The sequence below is a fragment of the Caretta caretta genome, chromosome 5 (genome assembly GCF_965140235.1).
Source record: "Caretta caretta isolate rCarCar2 chromosome 5, rCarCar1.hap1, whole genome shotgun sequence".
Classification (NCBI taxonomy): Eukaryota; Metazoa; Chordata; order Testudines; family Cheloniidae; genus Caretta; species Caretta caretta.
The window spans coordinates 45,721,486-45,738,892 of record NC_134210.1 but is presented as its reverse complement, the minus strand read 5'-3'; the positions used below and the strand labels follow the sequence as shown (position 1 = coordinate 45,738,892).

The following is a 17,407-nucleotide window of genomic DNA, read 5'->3' as shown; positions in this document are numbered from 1 at the left end:
GTCTTATAAATAAATATTGTATGAAAATATTAAGAAACTTGTAAAGTAAGTTCTCAAAAAAGCAACTGCTGTTACTGTACCTTCTCAGTTTTATGGCTGGCTATAAGATCTACAGCTCTTTTCGTAAATACATTAGTGGAATACATGTTTCCAAATCCAACTGCAACTTCTTCTCCATCTCGAAAATCAAGAGCACAGCGTGTTGCATTCTTTGCACTGATGAATACACAACGTTCATGGGAATAATAATCTTCACTTCCCAGAAGATAACCTAGAACAGGAAAAAGATGACCAAGTGAGCAACCCAATATATAATTTACTATATATAAACTAATACATCAGTAGAGGACTTTCAAAGGGCACAAAGGGAGTTGAGTGGCAAATTGCCCTTTGTGCCTTAGAAAAATTACACCATCAGTTTCACTTTTTTTAAAAAACAAGGCTAATCAGTCCAACATTCCTTAACATTTCTCATCTTGTATTTATTTGAAAATAAAGCACAAAATCTAATTCTATGCAACAATTATACAAACCCAGAAAATTTTTAAAAGTAGTTCAATAACTTTACATATAAATTGGCATGCATATAAATCAAAGATACTAGCATTAAAATAATGCACGTCATGAGCCTGTAGCTAACTAGAATAACTTAGTTATGGTTTTGTAAACTGTATTTGTTAGTACAGAACACTTATATCTAAATAGATACTATGAATACTGGAATTATTGTACTGTTTATGTTTATAGATTGGTAACAGATCGTTCACATGGAAGGCATTCCTGTAATCTGTGAGATGATTTCCGATCTACTGCTGACACCAACTGGTGAAAGAAACAAATCCTTCTTTACAGAATAAATTATTGATCTTAAGAATCAAAAATAAGGCTCTCCTACAAATTTTGCTTCCATCAAGGGTCCAATCTTATTAAGTACTGTACAGCTTTAACTCCCATTGACTGGAAGCAATGAAATTGTCTCAAAAACCCTTTGCAATCTCATCCCTAAATCAGCCCCAACTTCACCACCCAAAAATTCTCCAGAATAATAGGGGAACGTTGCAAAGCATACCCTAAAGGCAATCAAATTTAGGCTCAGTGTGGGGGGACAGATTCAGTTTCACAATCCAGGACTTTGAGCAGAAACATTTATTCTGCTAACCCACCCCATCACAAAACAAAAAAACTAAAGGTCTAGCAAAATAACTTCCAACTATACCATATTGTGTATGTGCAAAACTCCACAGATGCAGAGAATGTCAAAGAAAGGAGTGGAAGAGCTTTCTAAAGGAAAGATCAAAAATATGCTCTTGAAAACCAGAAATAAATTATGGGGTTTTTAGGTTTTGTTTTTAAAAAAGAGCATTTGTGATTTGGACCACTAGCTGACAGTTTCTCTCAATGCCCAGCCTGAGACAGATGGGGCCAGATTTGCAGAAGCATTGAACATATTCACAGCTCAACTGGAATCATGGTTTGAACATATAAAGAGCTAAGAACTCCAAAAAATAAATTGCCTCCCTCCCATACCGAGCACCCAAAATTATTAACAACAAAAATTGGCAAGTGTCTAATCTCTGTGCTTCAGGTCCCCACCTCACAGGTAACGTGATGTAAGGTGACGACAGGTGTTGCGAAGATAAATTGATTAATGTTCATGAAGCACTCAGATACTTCGGTGAGAGCATCACAGAAAGCCCAGGAGAAAGTAAATAGTTTTGTATTCAGTGCAGTGCTTGTATGGTGTACATTAAGGCCTGGAGTCACATATGAAATGTGGACGATAAAAAGGAAACATTTAATAACTAACCAGTAACTTAATGAGGCAGGACTCCTGTGAAAAAACAGTATGAGCTCATGCAATTAAAGACTGTATTGTAATGCATACTCATAACAGGGCCAAATTAAAGTTACACAGGTATCCTAATTCTGGCAGTGCCAAAGTTTTGAGTGCTTAACTTTGCAACTCTAAAGTTCCTTTAACAGTTTGTTTTAAATGTAATTTAATCTAGGTTCTTGTAACACCTTGACCATGGTAGTATCTGAGTTCCTAATGAATTCAAGAAATATATATTGTATTTAGAAAAATGACTGAGTCTGGTAAAATGCCTATTGCTTTTCTAGTTAAGACACTGCTATTAAAAAAAACGCAATACACAAACTACAATAAAGTTAGAAGTCTGACCTAAACCTAGACATATGAAAATTTCAGTTTAAAGCTTCCTCTAAGAGCACACTCATGCAACATGTGGAGTAACTGAGCACAATGGGACAAGTTAAATGTGGAGCTTAAAATATAAACATATTTGCTTCTGTGGGTTTAAAAAAAAATCAGATGATTTTCAGCAATAGGCTTTTGGATATCAACGTTTATCTATCAAGTGTAGTCTGCTAAATTAGAAAACTGTATTTTGTATCATGTGCTGAAATAACTAAAACATTGTTTTACTGGCTATATGTTAATTTTGAGTTTGTTGTTAAAAAATATTTCCCCTTTCAATATGGTTAGTAAAAGTACTTTAAAAAAAAAAGTAAATCTGGCCATTACCAAAGTAAGTATCAAATCCTCTGTGGATTGGGAGGCACTCTTTTTTGTACATGCCTAGATGCCACTTCCCTACCATGTGGGTAACATATCCTGCTTCCTTCAGCAGTTCAGGCAGGAGTTTCTCATTCAATGGGACACAGCTGGGCTGGCAAGGCCAAATTATTTGGTGTTGTAAACCTGTATGGATCTTGGAAAAATAAACCCAATGCAGGTATTAGTTACAGCATGATGGCAATGTATGCTATGAAAGCATTGTATCAATATTTTAAAATATACACATAAAAGGAGTCTGGAGTCTCACAATTCCATCTTACATAAAGCATTTGCTAGAAGACTCCAGAAGTACTTTACAGACTGCCTGCACAGGAATCAGATAAAACCCCAGCTTTCTTCCAAAGAAAGCCTATAAAATTTTTGTACTACTTGTTGGCTTACAATTGTACGATGGCAAGCCATCATTAGTAAAGAAAGCACATGTTTATTTAGCCAACCAAAAACTCAGTATGGTGACTGATGGGATCCCTAGGGTGCAGCCTGGGACTGTGGGACCACTGTGAACCCTGAACTCTCTCCAGCCTGGGCTGTCTCTCACAATGCCATGCTAGTGACCACAAGCAAACCCCTCCAGGCGCTGTGATCACTCAGCACAACCACATGTGGAGACCCAGAAGATTGCACGAGTGCTCCCAGAGCCACTCGTGAATCACAAAGAGAAAGGCACCAAAGCCAAATCCGCCCCAGCACTGTACCTCAGGAATATATCATCTTGCACTGCTGAAGATGGGTAGTGCAGATTTATTAATTGGTTCACCACTTCATCAATGGAAAGTGGATATACACCAGCCTTTGCAAAACCTGAGCAGATTTTCCCCACACTTCATACAAACTCACTGATAACAGTTAAACAAATTTATTGACTATAATAGGTAGATTTTAAGTGATATCAAGTGATAGGCAAAAAGTCAGAGTTAGTTACCAAAAGAAATAAAATATAAGCATGCAGTCTAAACTCTCAACCCTATTAGACTAGGCAATGACTAAGCAGTTTCTCTCACCCTACTGGATATTGCAGTCCTTAATATACAGATTTCACCCTTGAAATCTGAGTCAGTCCCCTCAGCTGGGGTCTTCAGAGCGTCCTTTTTGCTTGCAGCATAGCTGGGTGAAGGAGAAAGGCCCAGCATGTGGCCACTGCATCTGTTTTATACTCAGTCCACGTGCTTGGAAAACACAAGTCCAGGCATGTCTCGGTGGGCATTGCCGAGGGGCTTGTCTACACTCACTTTACAGCGCTACAAATTTCTTGCTCAGTGTGAAAAAACACACCCCTGAGCACTGCAAGTTTCAGCGCTGTAAAGTGCCAGTGTAGCTGCACTCCCAGCGCTGGTAGCTATTCCCCTCGTGGAGGTGGGTTGTTTGTTTGTTTCTTGTTTTTTTTAAGAGCTCTGAGCGCTATGCTGTGACTACACAAGCCACGTTAAGGCACTCCCTGCCAGAGTCCACACCCCTCACCCTCTCCTGCACCCCAACTCTGACCCAGCCTGGAGCCCCCTCCTGCACCCAAACTCCCCCCCAGAGCTTGCACCCCTTACTCCTGCACCCCAACCCCCTGCCCCCAGCTCAGCGCAGAGCCCCCTTCAACACTCCGAACCCCTAGGCCTAAGCCCAGAGCCTGCACTCCCTCCTGCACCCCAATCTCCTCTCCCAGCCTTGTGAAAGTGAGTGAGCGAGCAATGGGGAGGGGGGAATGGAGTGAGCAGGGCAGGGCCTCAGGCAAGGGGTGGGGTAGATTCTGGGTTGATCTTAAATTCAAAGAGTGATCTTGTGCGTAAAAAGATAGGAGACCACTGGACTAGATGGACCACTGCTCTAGTCTCACATGGCTATGCCCATTTTTCTGTAAATCAGATGGATGATGCAAGGCTCCATAGAAGTGCTTTCACACACACACTCCCTCCATTTAGGTGAATCTGAGTAATCAAAATGTGGCTGTATATTTGAGTCAAGCTATGAACAGGACCTTTAAGTCTGAAGAGTCAGGGAAAGAGGGAGGAAGAAGGCTTATTATGACCTCAATATAAAGTCTAGTCCTGCATTAAAGAAGACTTTCCTATTTATTTTTTAATTTGTCATGTGTCTAGGGTACAGATACAGAAGTGGATTTCTGACATTTTATAGAAGAGTAAATCAAACTATGACTTGGCTTCTACAAAGATACCTAGACAAGAGAATGTTATCACTATTTATGGCTTGGTTCTAAAGTCATTTTTGTGTTCGTCCAATTTTTATTTTATTTTTAATACCTGATGTAACAAACACCTTGATTTTAAAATTAAAGTTATTCTTGCATTTAAGATAAATGCTCTATGCCGCTGTACAATGCAGAGGAATTAAAAAAAAAAAAATCACAAAAAAAAATCCCTCAAAGAGTGAGCCAGGAGCCACACAGAAGGAAGAGAACACTATGAGATAGCATCCCTCCTTTGCAAGTCTGTACAAAGTCACAAGCACTTCCAAAATATTTACATTAAGGGGTGAAAATGAAGCACAAAGCAATGTGTGGTTTGACTCCTAGTTGGGAGACAGGGGGAAGGAAAAAGAAAAGGAGTACTTGTGGCACCTTAGAGACTAACAGATTTATTTGAGCATAAGCTTTCGTGAGCTACAGCTCACTTCAGTCAGGGATCAGCCTCTCTATGCAGCAGGTACCCTCGTTAGGATAGCATGTCCATGTTACAAAGGAGGTTTGTGTGCATGATAGGCTGGGGCAGCCAATGGCACCACACTACCTATCCCAGTGCTTTGGAAGGTAGAGGTGAACATAAATCCAGAGTCCAGGCCAGGGATGCTAAAGAACCATGGGATCACCTTTGCTCCTCTCCAACCTGCCTTTTCTCTGTTCTTCTCCCTGCCTGCTCCACACCATCACATATTCAAATTCCCAGGTAGGACAATGTGATGGATCTGGGTGGAAGAAGACTGTTGTAGTTTGGTTTTTGTTACACTAACAGTTCAGGAATAGGTCAGGGCTAGTCTTGACCTTTTTTCTTATACAGACATGATGCAACATCTTTTACCAAAATTCAGTATATAGGGTATACTTTGAACTACTCAGTTGAAGTAAAATGTGTTGTAACATCCACATTAGAAAAAAGGTCAAAGCTAAATGGGTGTGTTCACTACCATTAGTCCATTCTTCTAACATAGCTAAGCCAACAGAGAATTAACCAGTGTGCAGATGATTGTTTATAGGCTAGGTAACTAATGTATATTAAACACCTATAGCCCTCTCTCAAGGTGAGTTACAAAATGAAAACCAAAACACACAAATTTCACCATTCTAGAAATGTCAGTAGGGATCACATCACTAAATCAAATATTTGCACTATCTTTGTGTTTCTTTTAAAGTTTCAAAGGCACTTAAGGTTTTTTTATACAGTGATGGAGCACTGTAGAAGTTAACTAAATTTGATATTTGAAAGGACAAGTAATTCTGATAAAACAGTTTTCAGCCCTAGTGTAAGAAGGTATCAGAAAATGTACTCAAGTTTATATACAATCTGAAGAGCTCAGAGCTTTTACATTACAGAATGTTTTTGCTTGGGGAATTTACAGGAAGCTACTATGGTATGGTCTTGCTGACAAGCAAGAAGTTAAGTTCTCTTGATTGGGCATCACCACCACCACTGATGATACGCAATAGGCTAGAAACACACCTGACAAGTTTAACCCATATAATGAAACACTTTTCCCTTTGAATTGTCAACACTCCCCATAACAGCAATAGCCACTTACGAGTAGATAGCAAAAGGCACTGATATGTTGCTACTAACAAGTGTCTACTATACGGGTGGGCAAAATACGGCCCGTGGGCTGGATCCGGCCCATCTAGCATTTCTGTCTGGCCTGCCATGACTAACATTTCTGGCCCCTCGTGATCTCCGAGTCCAGGCCACTAAAAGTCCCATGGTACAGCAGGGTGTTCAGGCAAGCTGCCTGCCTGCTGTGGCCCCATGCCGCTCCTGGAAGCGGCCAGCTACTGCTGGCACAAATCTGCATGCTCCTGGAGTAGGGGGCGGGGGAAGAGGGCTCCGCGTGCTGCCCCCACCCCCAGCATTGTCCTCACAGCTCCCATTGGTGAGAAACTGGCCAACGGGAGCTGCTGGGGCAGCGCTTGCGGGGGCAGGCAGCTCAGAGACCTGCTGCTCCCATCCCCCCAAGGGGCGCACCGTAGAGAAGTGCCAGCAGCAGCTGGCTGCAGCCACTTCCAGGAGCAGCATGGGGCTGTGGCAGGCAGGCAGCCTGCCTGAGTCCTGCTGCATTGCTGACTGCGGTAAGCGCCTCCAGGCCAGAGCCTGCACCTTGCACCCCCTCCCACACCTCAACCCCCTGCCCCAGATCAGAACCCCCTCCTGCACCCAAATTCCCTCCCAGACCCTGTACCCCCTCCTACACCCCAATCCCCTGCCAGGAGTCTCCTCCTGCACCAAACTCCTTCCCAGAGCCCACACTCCTCACCCTCTCCTGCACCCCAACACTCAGCACCAGCCCAGAGTTCCCCCCTGCATCCAGACCCCACACCCTTGCTATTAATATAGTAGAAATATGTGGCCCATGACAACTTACTAAAATTCGTGGAGTGGCCCCCCGCAAAAATTATTGCCCATCCTAGTCTACTATAATACAATCCTGCCACCATGCAGAGGGAGACACTACAAGAACCCACTAGAGGGCTCTCCCACCCAAATGAGTCTATATGATCTGTCACTATACCCTGTCATCTTTACTAAAGGAGCCCAAATTCCTGTGAGGGTTTGTTATTTCTTCCTCTGTACTTGGCTCTAAAAATAATAATTTCCACTAATTCTGTTGGACTTAGCTAAGGTATGCAGAGAACTCGGGGTAAATTTTTCCAGGAGCCTAAATCCCATGGTCTAAAAATCATTTGGGCCTTTCAAAACCCCCATGAGGTGCCTCCCTGCATCTTTAGCTGCCTAAATACCTTTAGCAACATAGCCCTACAACCAATGGAGCTTAAGAAAGGGTCACCCTTGGTTGGGACGGGGGAAGGCACCGCCGCCGGAGAGAAGCGCCTCACACTGCCAGCCGGGGGCGGCAGCAGCACGGCCCTCGGTGAGAACTTTGTACAGACTTGCAGCCTCCCTGCTGAGACTGGGGAGGGCTCAGAGGGGCCGGGAGAGGCCTTCCCACCCAGGTAGCTGAGGGACAAGCCAGTGCCACACGCCGCCAACTGCGGGGAACCCCCCCCCCTCCCCCAACTCCGGGGAGCCCCTGTCCGCCCCCGGAGCCCCGCTAGGCTTGGGGGCTGCCCAGGCGGCGCTAGGACCGGGTTTGCTGCCCTACCTGGTACCTGCCGGTGAGCAACTGGCTGCGGGACGGGGTGCACAGGGGCTGCGTGTAGTAGCGCTCCAGCCGCACCCCGCCCGCCCCCAGCGCATCCAGCTGCGGGGTGCGGATGAGGGAGTCGTGCCAGCCCACGTCGTGCCAGCCCAGGTCATCGGCCAGAACCACCACCAGGTGCGGGGCCGCCGCGCTGCCGGCCAGGCAGAGGCGCAGCCAGCACAGAAGCAGCGAGAGCCGCGCTGAGCCCAGCCCGGGCCCCGGCCGCCTCAGCATGCTGCCCGCCTTCCCTGCCGCTCAACCAGGAACTGGCCGGCGGCGGCACCGCCCCCAGCACAGGACCGGCGGCTTCAGCACCCCGCCCCTGCACAGGGCGATGGGCCTCCCAGGCCCGCCCCGAGCCGGGGAAGGAAGCGGCGCAGCGTCCCCGCCTTTTACCGAGCAAAGCGCCAGCCTAATGCTTTGCCCGTGCTACAGGGCCGGGCTTCAGGCCTGCCCCACGTCCCACAGGCAGGTAGAGATCAAACCCAGAAATCAAAGCAGGCAGAGATCAAATCCAGAAAAGTTCTTTCCCCTGACAGACTCTGCCAATGCTGCCAACCTCTTCAGCACCACCCAAACAAGCTTTTATGGGGACACAGAAGAATTATGAGGGGACGCTGACAATGCCATCCCTCGAACTCCAGAGGGATACATCCCTGCACAAAGAGGTTAATCTTGCCACTAAAAATAAAAAATAAATAAATAAAAATGTACAAACCCCTGAAGAGCGTCACAAAGCAATCCCACTGCTCACAACCAGATCCAGAACTGTTGCTCAGAAAGAGGGAGAAAACAAGAAAAGTTCTTTGACTAGGACTGTCAAAAAAACACAGCAAAGTAGATGTAAGCAGTGTCAGGATGAGCTCCACCCTGACATCTGGTGGTGAGGTGTGGCAAGTTGTGGAAAAGAACTTCAGGGGCTGATCTCATTTGCATAGGCACACCCACCCCGCCTAGAATGAGACCATAGCTGCCCAAATGGTCACTTTGGCTGCTGTGGGATCCCCAGTGTCTCAAGAATAAATTGTTATTACCCTGATTATGGGAACTGTGCTTGGAACTGTACGTGGCCTTTTGTTATGATGGAGGGATTCACCATCAACTAAGTAGCACTCGCTAGGCAAGGGTCATGGGTTCCAAAACTGTGTGAATGGAGAGAGACTGGGGACAAGTAATAATACTTGGTGGCATGGGCCCCTTGGTGAGGGCCTTATATTGCTAATTGCACTTCCTCCTCTCTCCACTGTGGAATATCAGAGCTAATTTTGATTTCATTAGAAGTCTAGTTACAGGCTGCTGAGCTCACTTTGGGCTGACAGTGCACCAGCACTGGGGCTCCCCTACTACAAGCTGAATTCACCTAAGAGCTGAAATCACTGAGTGTTGTGTTAAGTAGTGGGGGAGCCTGAAGATATATTGTGGAGCAGTTTGACGCGGAGCAGTGTGTGGATGGCAGGAGCTGCTTGTGGGCCGTGGAGCTGAGTGAAGGAGTTTGTGGGGTGGCTGGCGGAGCGGAGCGAAGAAGTTCGTGGGGCGGCTAGCGGAGCGCAGCTGAGCAAAGGAGTTCGTGGGGCGGCTAGCGGAGCGGAGGAGTTCGTGGGGCGGCTGGCGGAGCGGAGCGCCGCTATGGAGCTATGGGGCGGTCAGCTTCAGATCACGTAAGGTGCCTCTTACCCCCGTCCCATTTCCACCCAGGTTGGGAGGTAAAGCTCCGCAGATAAACTTTCGAACTCTGGGGCTGCCCTGACCAGGGACAGAGACTTTTGGGGCATTGGACTTTTGGGACTTTGGGTGATTTGGGGTTGCTGGACTCAAGAACCAAAGGGAAAAGGGCATGCCCCAATTTGCCTGGGGTGGGTTTTTTGTTGCTCATGGGTTGTGTTATGAATCCTGTTGGTGGTGTTTCCCCAACATAATGCCACATTGTTTCTCTCTGTTATTAAAAGGCTTTTGCTACACTTAGACTATGTGCTTGCGAGAGGGGAAGTATTGCCTCTTGGAGGCGCCCAGCGGGGGTGGTATATATTTGTCCCAGGTCACTGGGTGGGGGCTCGAGCCGGTTTGCATTGTGTTATTGGAATGGAACCCCTAGATATTGAACCCGGCCCTTGTTGCTGCCAACTCTGACGGGCAGAAGGGTTACATAAAGGACTCAGCCAGTCAAAAAAACCACAGAAAATATACGCGATGTTCAGCATGAACCACTGAGAAATTTCAAATCAATTATATGAATTATCTGAATAAGAAACTGACACAAATAAAAAAACCCAACACTCGATAGAAACAAATACCAGACAAACCTAGAAACAAAATTATATCAGATAAAAATTATATACAAAATAATTTTTAAACCCAATAAATATAAACAAAATCTAGGAATCCAGAATAGTAAAATCTGGACAAACTTCAAAGAAACAAAAAACAAAACCAAAACCAAAAAAAAAAAAAACCAGAAGAAATCCAGTTTGAAAAGCTAAAAGCAAACTAAAAGAACGGGGAGTACGTGTGACACCTTAGAGACTAACAAGTTTATTTGGGCATAAGCTTTCATGGGCTAAAACCCACTTCCTCAGATGCATGCAGGGAAAGCTTATGCCCAAATAAATTTGTTAGTCTCTAAAGGTGCCACAAGTACTCTTTGTTCTTTTTGCTGATACACACTAACTCAGCTACCACTCTGAAACCTGTCATAAAAGCAAATTGACATTTCTCATAAAAACACTGGGAATATAGCGTACCAAACTCTATTTGGCAAACCAATGTAAACATAAAAACTGAAAGAAATCCCATAAACTCAAGCTGAAGAAATCATGTGGCCAGATAATATAATTATTTAAACACTAAAACACAGCAGTAAACAAATCCAAGGTATTTGACAATAAAAAAAAATAGTGGCCTGCTTTGCAGATTTTTCAAAACATTTTGACAACATTTGGCACTTAGGTCTGAACTTTAAATGGCTACAAAAGCAAAACCAGTGGAAAAAACATAACAATTAAATGTCTATACCAGTTCACTAACATACATATGCATACAGAGGCCTTCAAACAAGAAAGAGAAGACAGACAGGGATGTCTACCTTAATTCTCTAACCTGGAACCTCCTCTAAACACTTGAGACATAAAATGCCTGCTCTGTGGGGCTAGTCTATTACCCACACAAAATGGGGTTTAAAGAAATCTACAGTTACTAGAAACATATTGCAAGTACTTGGTTTTACAAATCAACCTGTATACCAAGGTAAAAATATTGATTAAAAAACAAAAACTACCAAAATGAATTTGAAACTTAGAATACACATTGAACTGTACATTCCTCAGCATCATAAAAAAAAAGCATTGGAGTACTTCCTGCTGGCTTCAGAAGAATTAGAAGAAAAGCTCTTTGGACCTTTTACACCAATAAGAAGCCAACCTATAAAACTATATGACAACATAATCCAACTTCAGTACATAGGAGTAACATCTGAGGCTCAAGCAGAACTACACTAACTGGAACAAAACATCAATAAAAACTCTACAGTGCTTCTGACAGGTATTTTGGGTACATGTGATTTACTAAACCCTAGCTACAGAGAAGAATTGGGAGATTGAGAAAGGGAAACAATCAACCTATGTAAAAGAACATTCAGTTTCTTGTGTCAATGCAACCAAAGCAGCATACATATTCTTCACCACAGAGCACTCAACAATTAAAGAGCTAGAAGCAACTGAAAATATAAGTCTGATGACAGGGAGATCAACCAGAGCACCCCTTTTCAGTTAGGCATGGCATGGCAGGTGGGTTCAGCCTCTTTTCTCTTCAGCTGGGTTACAGTCAGTCCAGACAAAATTTCAACAAGGAACCCCTCTTCCAACAGCCTTATTGATTAACAATAGTCATAAACATAAGTAAGGGGCTAGGTTCCATTCAACAGGTTCTCTAGTTCTTCCCTCTAGAGCTGAGTTGAGATTTAGCCAGCTTTAATGCCTGTACAAGCTTTTCTCTCACCTGGAGCCTTTTCTTTAATTAGGCTTCAGGCTATCCTTTACTAGCAGGTGTCTCAGGCCACTTGCCTTAGGGAAATCTATCTGTCTCTTGAAACAGGAGCTCCTCTCAGCCCTTTTCTTAGAGCTGGGCTTCATAATTTAAGTCAGCTGTATGGTCTTTCCCAGTTTCCTTCAGTTAAGCACCCTTTCTAATTGAGCTGTCAAGAAAGTTCAGCATGGCAGCCCCCCAGCCAGTGTCTACTCTGTTCTTGTATTTTATGGTGTAGCAGACTGACATTCTGAGTGGATACCCACCAGCTGCTGGATTTTATGATATATAGTTACTGTCCCTCTTTCCCCAGTATTTTAAAAATCATTAATATTGCTTTCTTTATGGTACCCTATTCTCCTGATGTTCTTATTAGGTATTTTAGTGTAAAATTTGTCATTTTTAGGTGCCTGGGTTTGTCATATAAAATCCCCCATCAACATTGCACTTTTTACACTCCTAGAGAATGTGATCAGCCATTTCTTTTCCCTTGTATGTCTCACACAGCCCATCTTTGTGTTTATTAATAAAGGCCAAGTTACTGTTTAAGCTAGTGTCCTGCAAGTATTTAGAGTAGAGCTATCTCACTCTCTCTCAGGTTCTTGCAGTAGGTCAGCATTTTCAATTCTAGGGCATGCTTTATGAAATCTTCCCCCCTTGTTTCTTTTGTCTTTGCTTCCTGCCACTCCTCTTAGTTCATTTTTAATCAGATTTTTAAACTCCTGCTTAGAGGATCTCTGTATAAATTTTTCCATTTGTTACAGCATTTTTTGCTACTTTTGTTGGGAATCATCAAGAAAGGGATAGATAATAAGACAGAAAATATCATATTGCCTCTACACAAATCCATGGTACGCCCATACCTTGAATGCTGTGTGCAGATGTGGTCGCTCCATCTCAAAAAAGATTACTGGAATTGGAAAAGGTTCAGAAAAGGGCAACAAGGGGTATAGAATGGCTTCCATATGACAAGAGATTAATAAGACTGGGACTTTTCCTCTTGGAAAAGAGGTGACTAAGTGGGGATATGATAGAGGTCTGTAAAATCATGAGTGGTATAGAGAAAGTAAATAAGGAAGTGTTATTTACTCCTTCTGATAATACAAGAACAAGGGGCCACCAAATGAAATTAATAGGTAGCAGGTTTAAAACAAACACAAGAAAGTATTTTTTTCACGCAATGCACTGTCAACCTCTGGAACTCCTTTCCAGAGGGTGTTGTGAAGGCCAGTACTATAACGGGGTTCAAAAGGGAGCTAGATAGATTCATGGAAGATAGGTCCATCAATGGCTATTAGCTAGGATGGGCTGGAATGGTGTCCCTAGCCTCTGTTTGCCAGAAGCTGGGATTGGGTGACCGGGCATGGATCAGATTGATGATAACCTGTCTGTTCATTCCCTTTGGGGCACCTGCCATTTGCCACTGTCAGAGGACAGGATACTGGGCTTGATGGACCTTTGGTCTGACCCTCTATGGCCGTTCTTATGTTCTTATGTTTGATTGCCATCTCTTTTCTTGCTATCCCAACATGTGATGGGATCCATGCTATTTCAAATGGATACTCCCATCTGTGATACTTTTGTTAATAACAATATTTCCTTAATTATATCATTTCTGCCATCTGAATTCCAATTTTTGACTGCCAGTAGTCCTGATAGTAAATCTGACAAGATGACAATGGAGGTAGGCAGGGCTTTGGAGCAGAGCCTGGAGCTGGAGCGCGGCACAGTGGAGCTGCAGGTTTTTGCCAGAGCTGGAGCGGAGCTGGAGCACAGAAAATCTTGACTGCTCCACTGCTCCAGTTTTTTTTTTTCATTTTCAATCCAAAATGAATGATATTTAGCAAGAAAGTCCTAAAGGTGCCAAAAAGTTTCAGCTTATATAACAATTGATATTAACATCTACTTTACCACTTTACGTAATATGTCACAGTTATTCTCACTTTGCCCGAAATCAAGATTTAATGTACAGATACAAAATTACAAAGTTGTTTGGAGATATGTTTTATTAAAGAATCAGATAATTATAAGATATCCGGCAACACTGCAGACTGCTCCCACCCTTGTGCCAAGGTTAGGCAAGTACGTACTCGCGTAGATTAGTTAGATAGATTAGTATGTGTTGATACTTCTTTTGTAAGGGTTGATCAACGAGACACACTGAGTGCTGTGATTACGGAAAAGTGTGACGCAAGACACAACAGTTAAGATATCACCAACAGGTATATTGGAAAAAAAATAATGTTTTTGTTTATTGATATATTAAGATATCGCAAGAGATATTAACCACTTAAACTCATTTCTCACATGGGCTCCCATTACCGGTACGTTTGTTCATTTGTACATGCTCCCATATCACTCTGGCAGACTTATTTTATATGTCATCTGTTCAACGGTCTTTTGGTAGCATTGTTTGTAATTTTAAATTTACTGAAAAAGTCACATGCAGCAGGCATATAAATATACAGGAAACATTTTTGCATGAATTAGGAGGGATTTTTGTGATATATCCAGAGTGATTGGAAAATGTCCAACACAACTTTGGAGGTGAATCCTTAGGTCATTTTAAGAAAAAACATTTCTGTGAATACGTGTCCTAAAATTCTTCCTAAGGGAGCTACAGTCCCTTCAAGGAGGCGATGAAAAGTTAATTTCTGATTAATATCTCAAAAACGCTTTAATATAAAGTAATGAAATTATGTCTGTGTCTTAGCGTTAGTATGTGCTACCATATTACATTATCCAAAATTATTTAAATCATAGGTGTCCCGAACTGGCGGTTAGTCATTTTTATTTCATATTTCAAGAAAGGCTTGTCGTCTACTGCCTCTGGCTATGAGCGATAATATTATGTTCCATAATAAGTTAATAATTTTGGTTATTATTTATTATTACATTTAAAATGTATGGTTCCAAAGTTGAAAAATAAGTAATAAGTAAAATTGTTTGTATCATTCTAAGCATCAAAGCAGATTAAAATTTTGAAACAGTTTTCTCAGAAACGGTTAATTATACAAAATAAATTAAGAGTACCATTTTAATGCATGTTTTAGCATTAAATCATATTCCAGGGTCGTATCTGTTAAATAGTCGAAGATTTAAAAACTATTAAATAAAATTGGCCCAGTCCCCGCTGTTCATGACGCCTGTAGTTTAAATAATTTCATTTGAATGAAGTTGTACGATAGAACGTTGGAAATAAACTTTAACGGGAAAGCGGATTCAAATTGCAAGCACAGTCCTTTTAGTAAAGAGAGCAAATTTTCGGAAATATGTTTTTCCTTCAACAGGCTGGAAACATTATACAAGATAGAGCAAATAACAGGTTCTATCTTGTATAATCTATTCAGGCTGATGAAACAAAACCATATTTCCAAAAATTTGCTCTCTTTACTAAAAGGACTGTGCTTGCAGTTTGAATCCACTTTCCTGTTAAAAGAAAAGGAGTACTTGTGGCACCTTAGAGACTAACCAATTTATTTGAGCATGAGCTTTCGTGAGCTACAGCTCACTTCATCAGATGTTTACCGTGGAAACTGCAGCAGACTTTATATACACACAGAGAATATGAAACAATACCTCCTCCCACCCCACTGTCCTGCTGGTAATAGCTTATCTAAAATGATCAACAGGTGGGCCATTTCCAGCACAAATCCAGGTTTTCTCACCCTCCACCCCCCCACACAAATTCACTCTCCTGCTGGTGCTAGCCCATCCAAAGTGACAACTCTTTACATAATCAAGTCGGGCTATTTCCTGCATAGATCAAGGTTTTCTCACATCCCCCCCCACCCCCATACACACACAAACTCACTCTCCTGCTGGTAATAGCTCATCTAAACTGACCACTCTCCAAGTTTAAATCCAAGTTAAACCAGAACATCTGGGGGGGGGGGGTAGGAAAAAACAAGAGGAAACAGGCTACCTTGCATAATGACTTAGCCACTCCCAGTCTCTATTTAAGCCTAAATTAATAGTATCCAATTTGCAAATGAATTCCAATTCAGCAGTTTCTCGCTGGAGTCTGGATTTGAAGTTTTTTTGTTTTAAGATAGCGACCTTCATGTCTGTGATTGCGTGACCAGAGAGATTGAAGTGTTCTCCGACTGGTTTATGAATGTTATAATTCTTGACATCTGATTTGTGTCCATTTATTCTTTTACGTAGAGACTGTCCAGTTTGACCAATGTACATGGCAGAGGGGCATTGCTGGCACATGATGGCATATATCACATTGGTGGATGTGCAGGTGAACGAGCCTCTGATAGTGTGGCTGATGTTATTAGGCCCTGTGATGGTGTCCCCTGAATAGATATGTGGGCACAATTGGCAACGGGCTTTGTTGCAAGGATAAGTTCCTGGGTTAGTGGTTCTGTTGTGTGGTATGTGGTTGCTGGTGAGTATTTGCTTCAGGTTGCGGGGCTGTCTGTAGGCAAGGACTGGCCTGTCTCCCAAGACTTGTGAGAGTGTTGGGTCATCCTGTTAAAGTTTATTTTCAACCTTGTAATGTGTAGCCTCGTTACTTCCCAACAATTAATGTTGTAGAACAGCAATAGCATGTACTAATGCTACGGCACATACCAAATTTCATTGATATATCTACATTAAAGCGTTTTTGAGATATTAATTAAAAACTTGGAAAATATTTTGAATATTTTAACCACAAAATTTCATAAGAAAAACTAACTTGCAATTTATAAATAAAAAATTATATTATGTATATCAAAAATACTTCTTACTTCATTAAAACTGCAAGAAACATGTTAAATATTAAAATATACTTTAATAATAATCTTGTGTAAAAAGAAAATGTGATCATTTTTGTCCAGAAAATCCCAAATAAATTCGAAGTACCTTAAGTGGTTAAGACATCACAAGCAGGTACATTATAAAAAAATGTAATGCTTTTGTTCATTGCTTTTTGGAGATCATAACAAGAAACATTTGGATGCAGTAGCAGCACAAGAAGATATGGCCATGGCTTCAACAAAAAAAATCAAATCTGCCCCCCATTGACAGCCAATTTACGGAAAAAGATCTCAACGGTGTCTTTACTTTTGAATTTGAAAAGCCCAAATTTGGGCTTTTGGGAAAAGCAAAGAAGAAATCGGCAACGTGCATGGTGGAAAAGGAAGTGAATGGCGAGCTCAAACCATGTATCTTCAAGACAAGTGAAGCAAGTGCCGTGAAATGTTTCAACCTTTGGCGGCATGTAAAACGTAACCATCCTGAAAACTATGCGGCTCTGGCTACAAAAAAGGACCAGGAAGATGAGGCAAAACAGAAAGCTGATGCGGCTAAATGATGTTCATCTGGCTCTTTGAAAACTCCCGAAGAAAAGATTTTTTGTGGAGCTTCATCTGAAAAGAAACCCAAAATTGAGCAAACAAAACTTGACTCATATTTGAAGTCCTCAAAGGTTACAGTCACCATGGATGCCAA

General features: G+C 42.4%; 1 protein-coding gene across 2 annotated transcripts in view; it reads right to left on the bottom strand.

Moving 5' to 3' along the window:
* Nucleotides 1–8,223, bottom strand: part of ARSB (arylsulfatase B) — a 111,086-nt gene extending 102,863 nt beyond the window's left edge. For both annotated transcript variants that reach the window (XM_048850316.2, XM_048850317.2), the window contains exons 1-3: nt 7,910–8,223; nt 2,546–2,732; nt 81–271 (exon numbers count right to left, since the gene is read on the bottom strand). In XM_048850316.2, the coding sequence (XP_048706273.1) occupies nt 81–271; nt 2,546–2,732; nt 7,910–8,182 (651 nt within the window). In that variant the 5' untranslated portion in view covers nt 8,183–8,223. The remainder of the gene's footprint in view (nt 1–80; nt 272–2,545; nt 2,733–7,909) is intronic.
* Nucleotides 8,224–17,407: the final 9,184 nt, after the last annotated feature.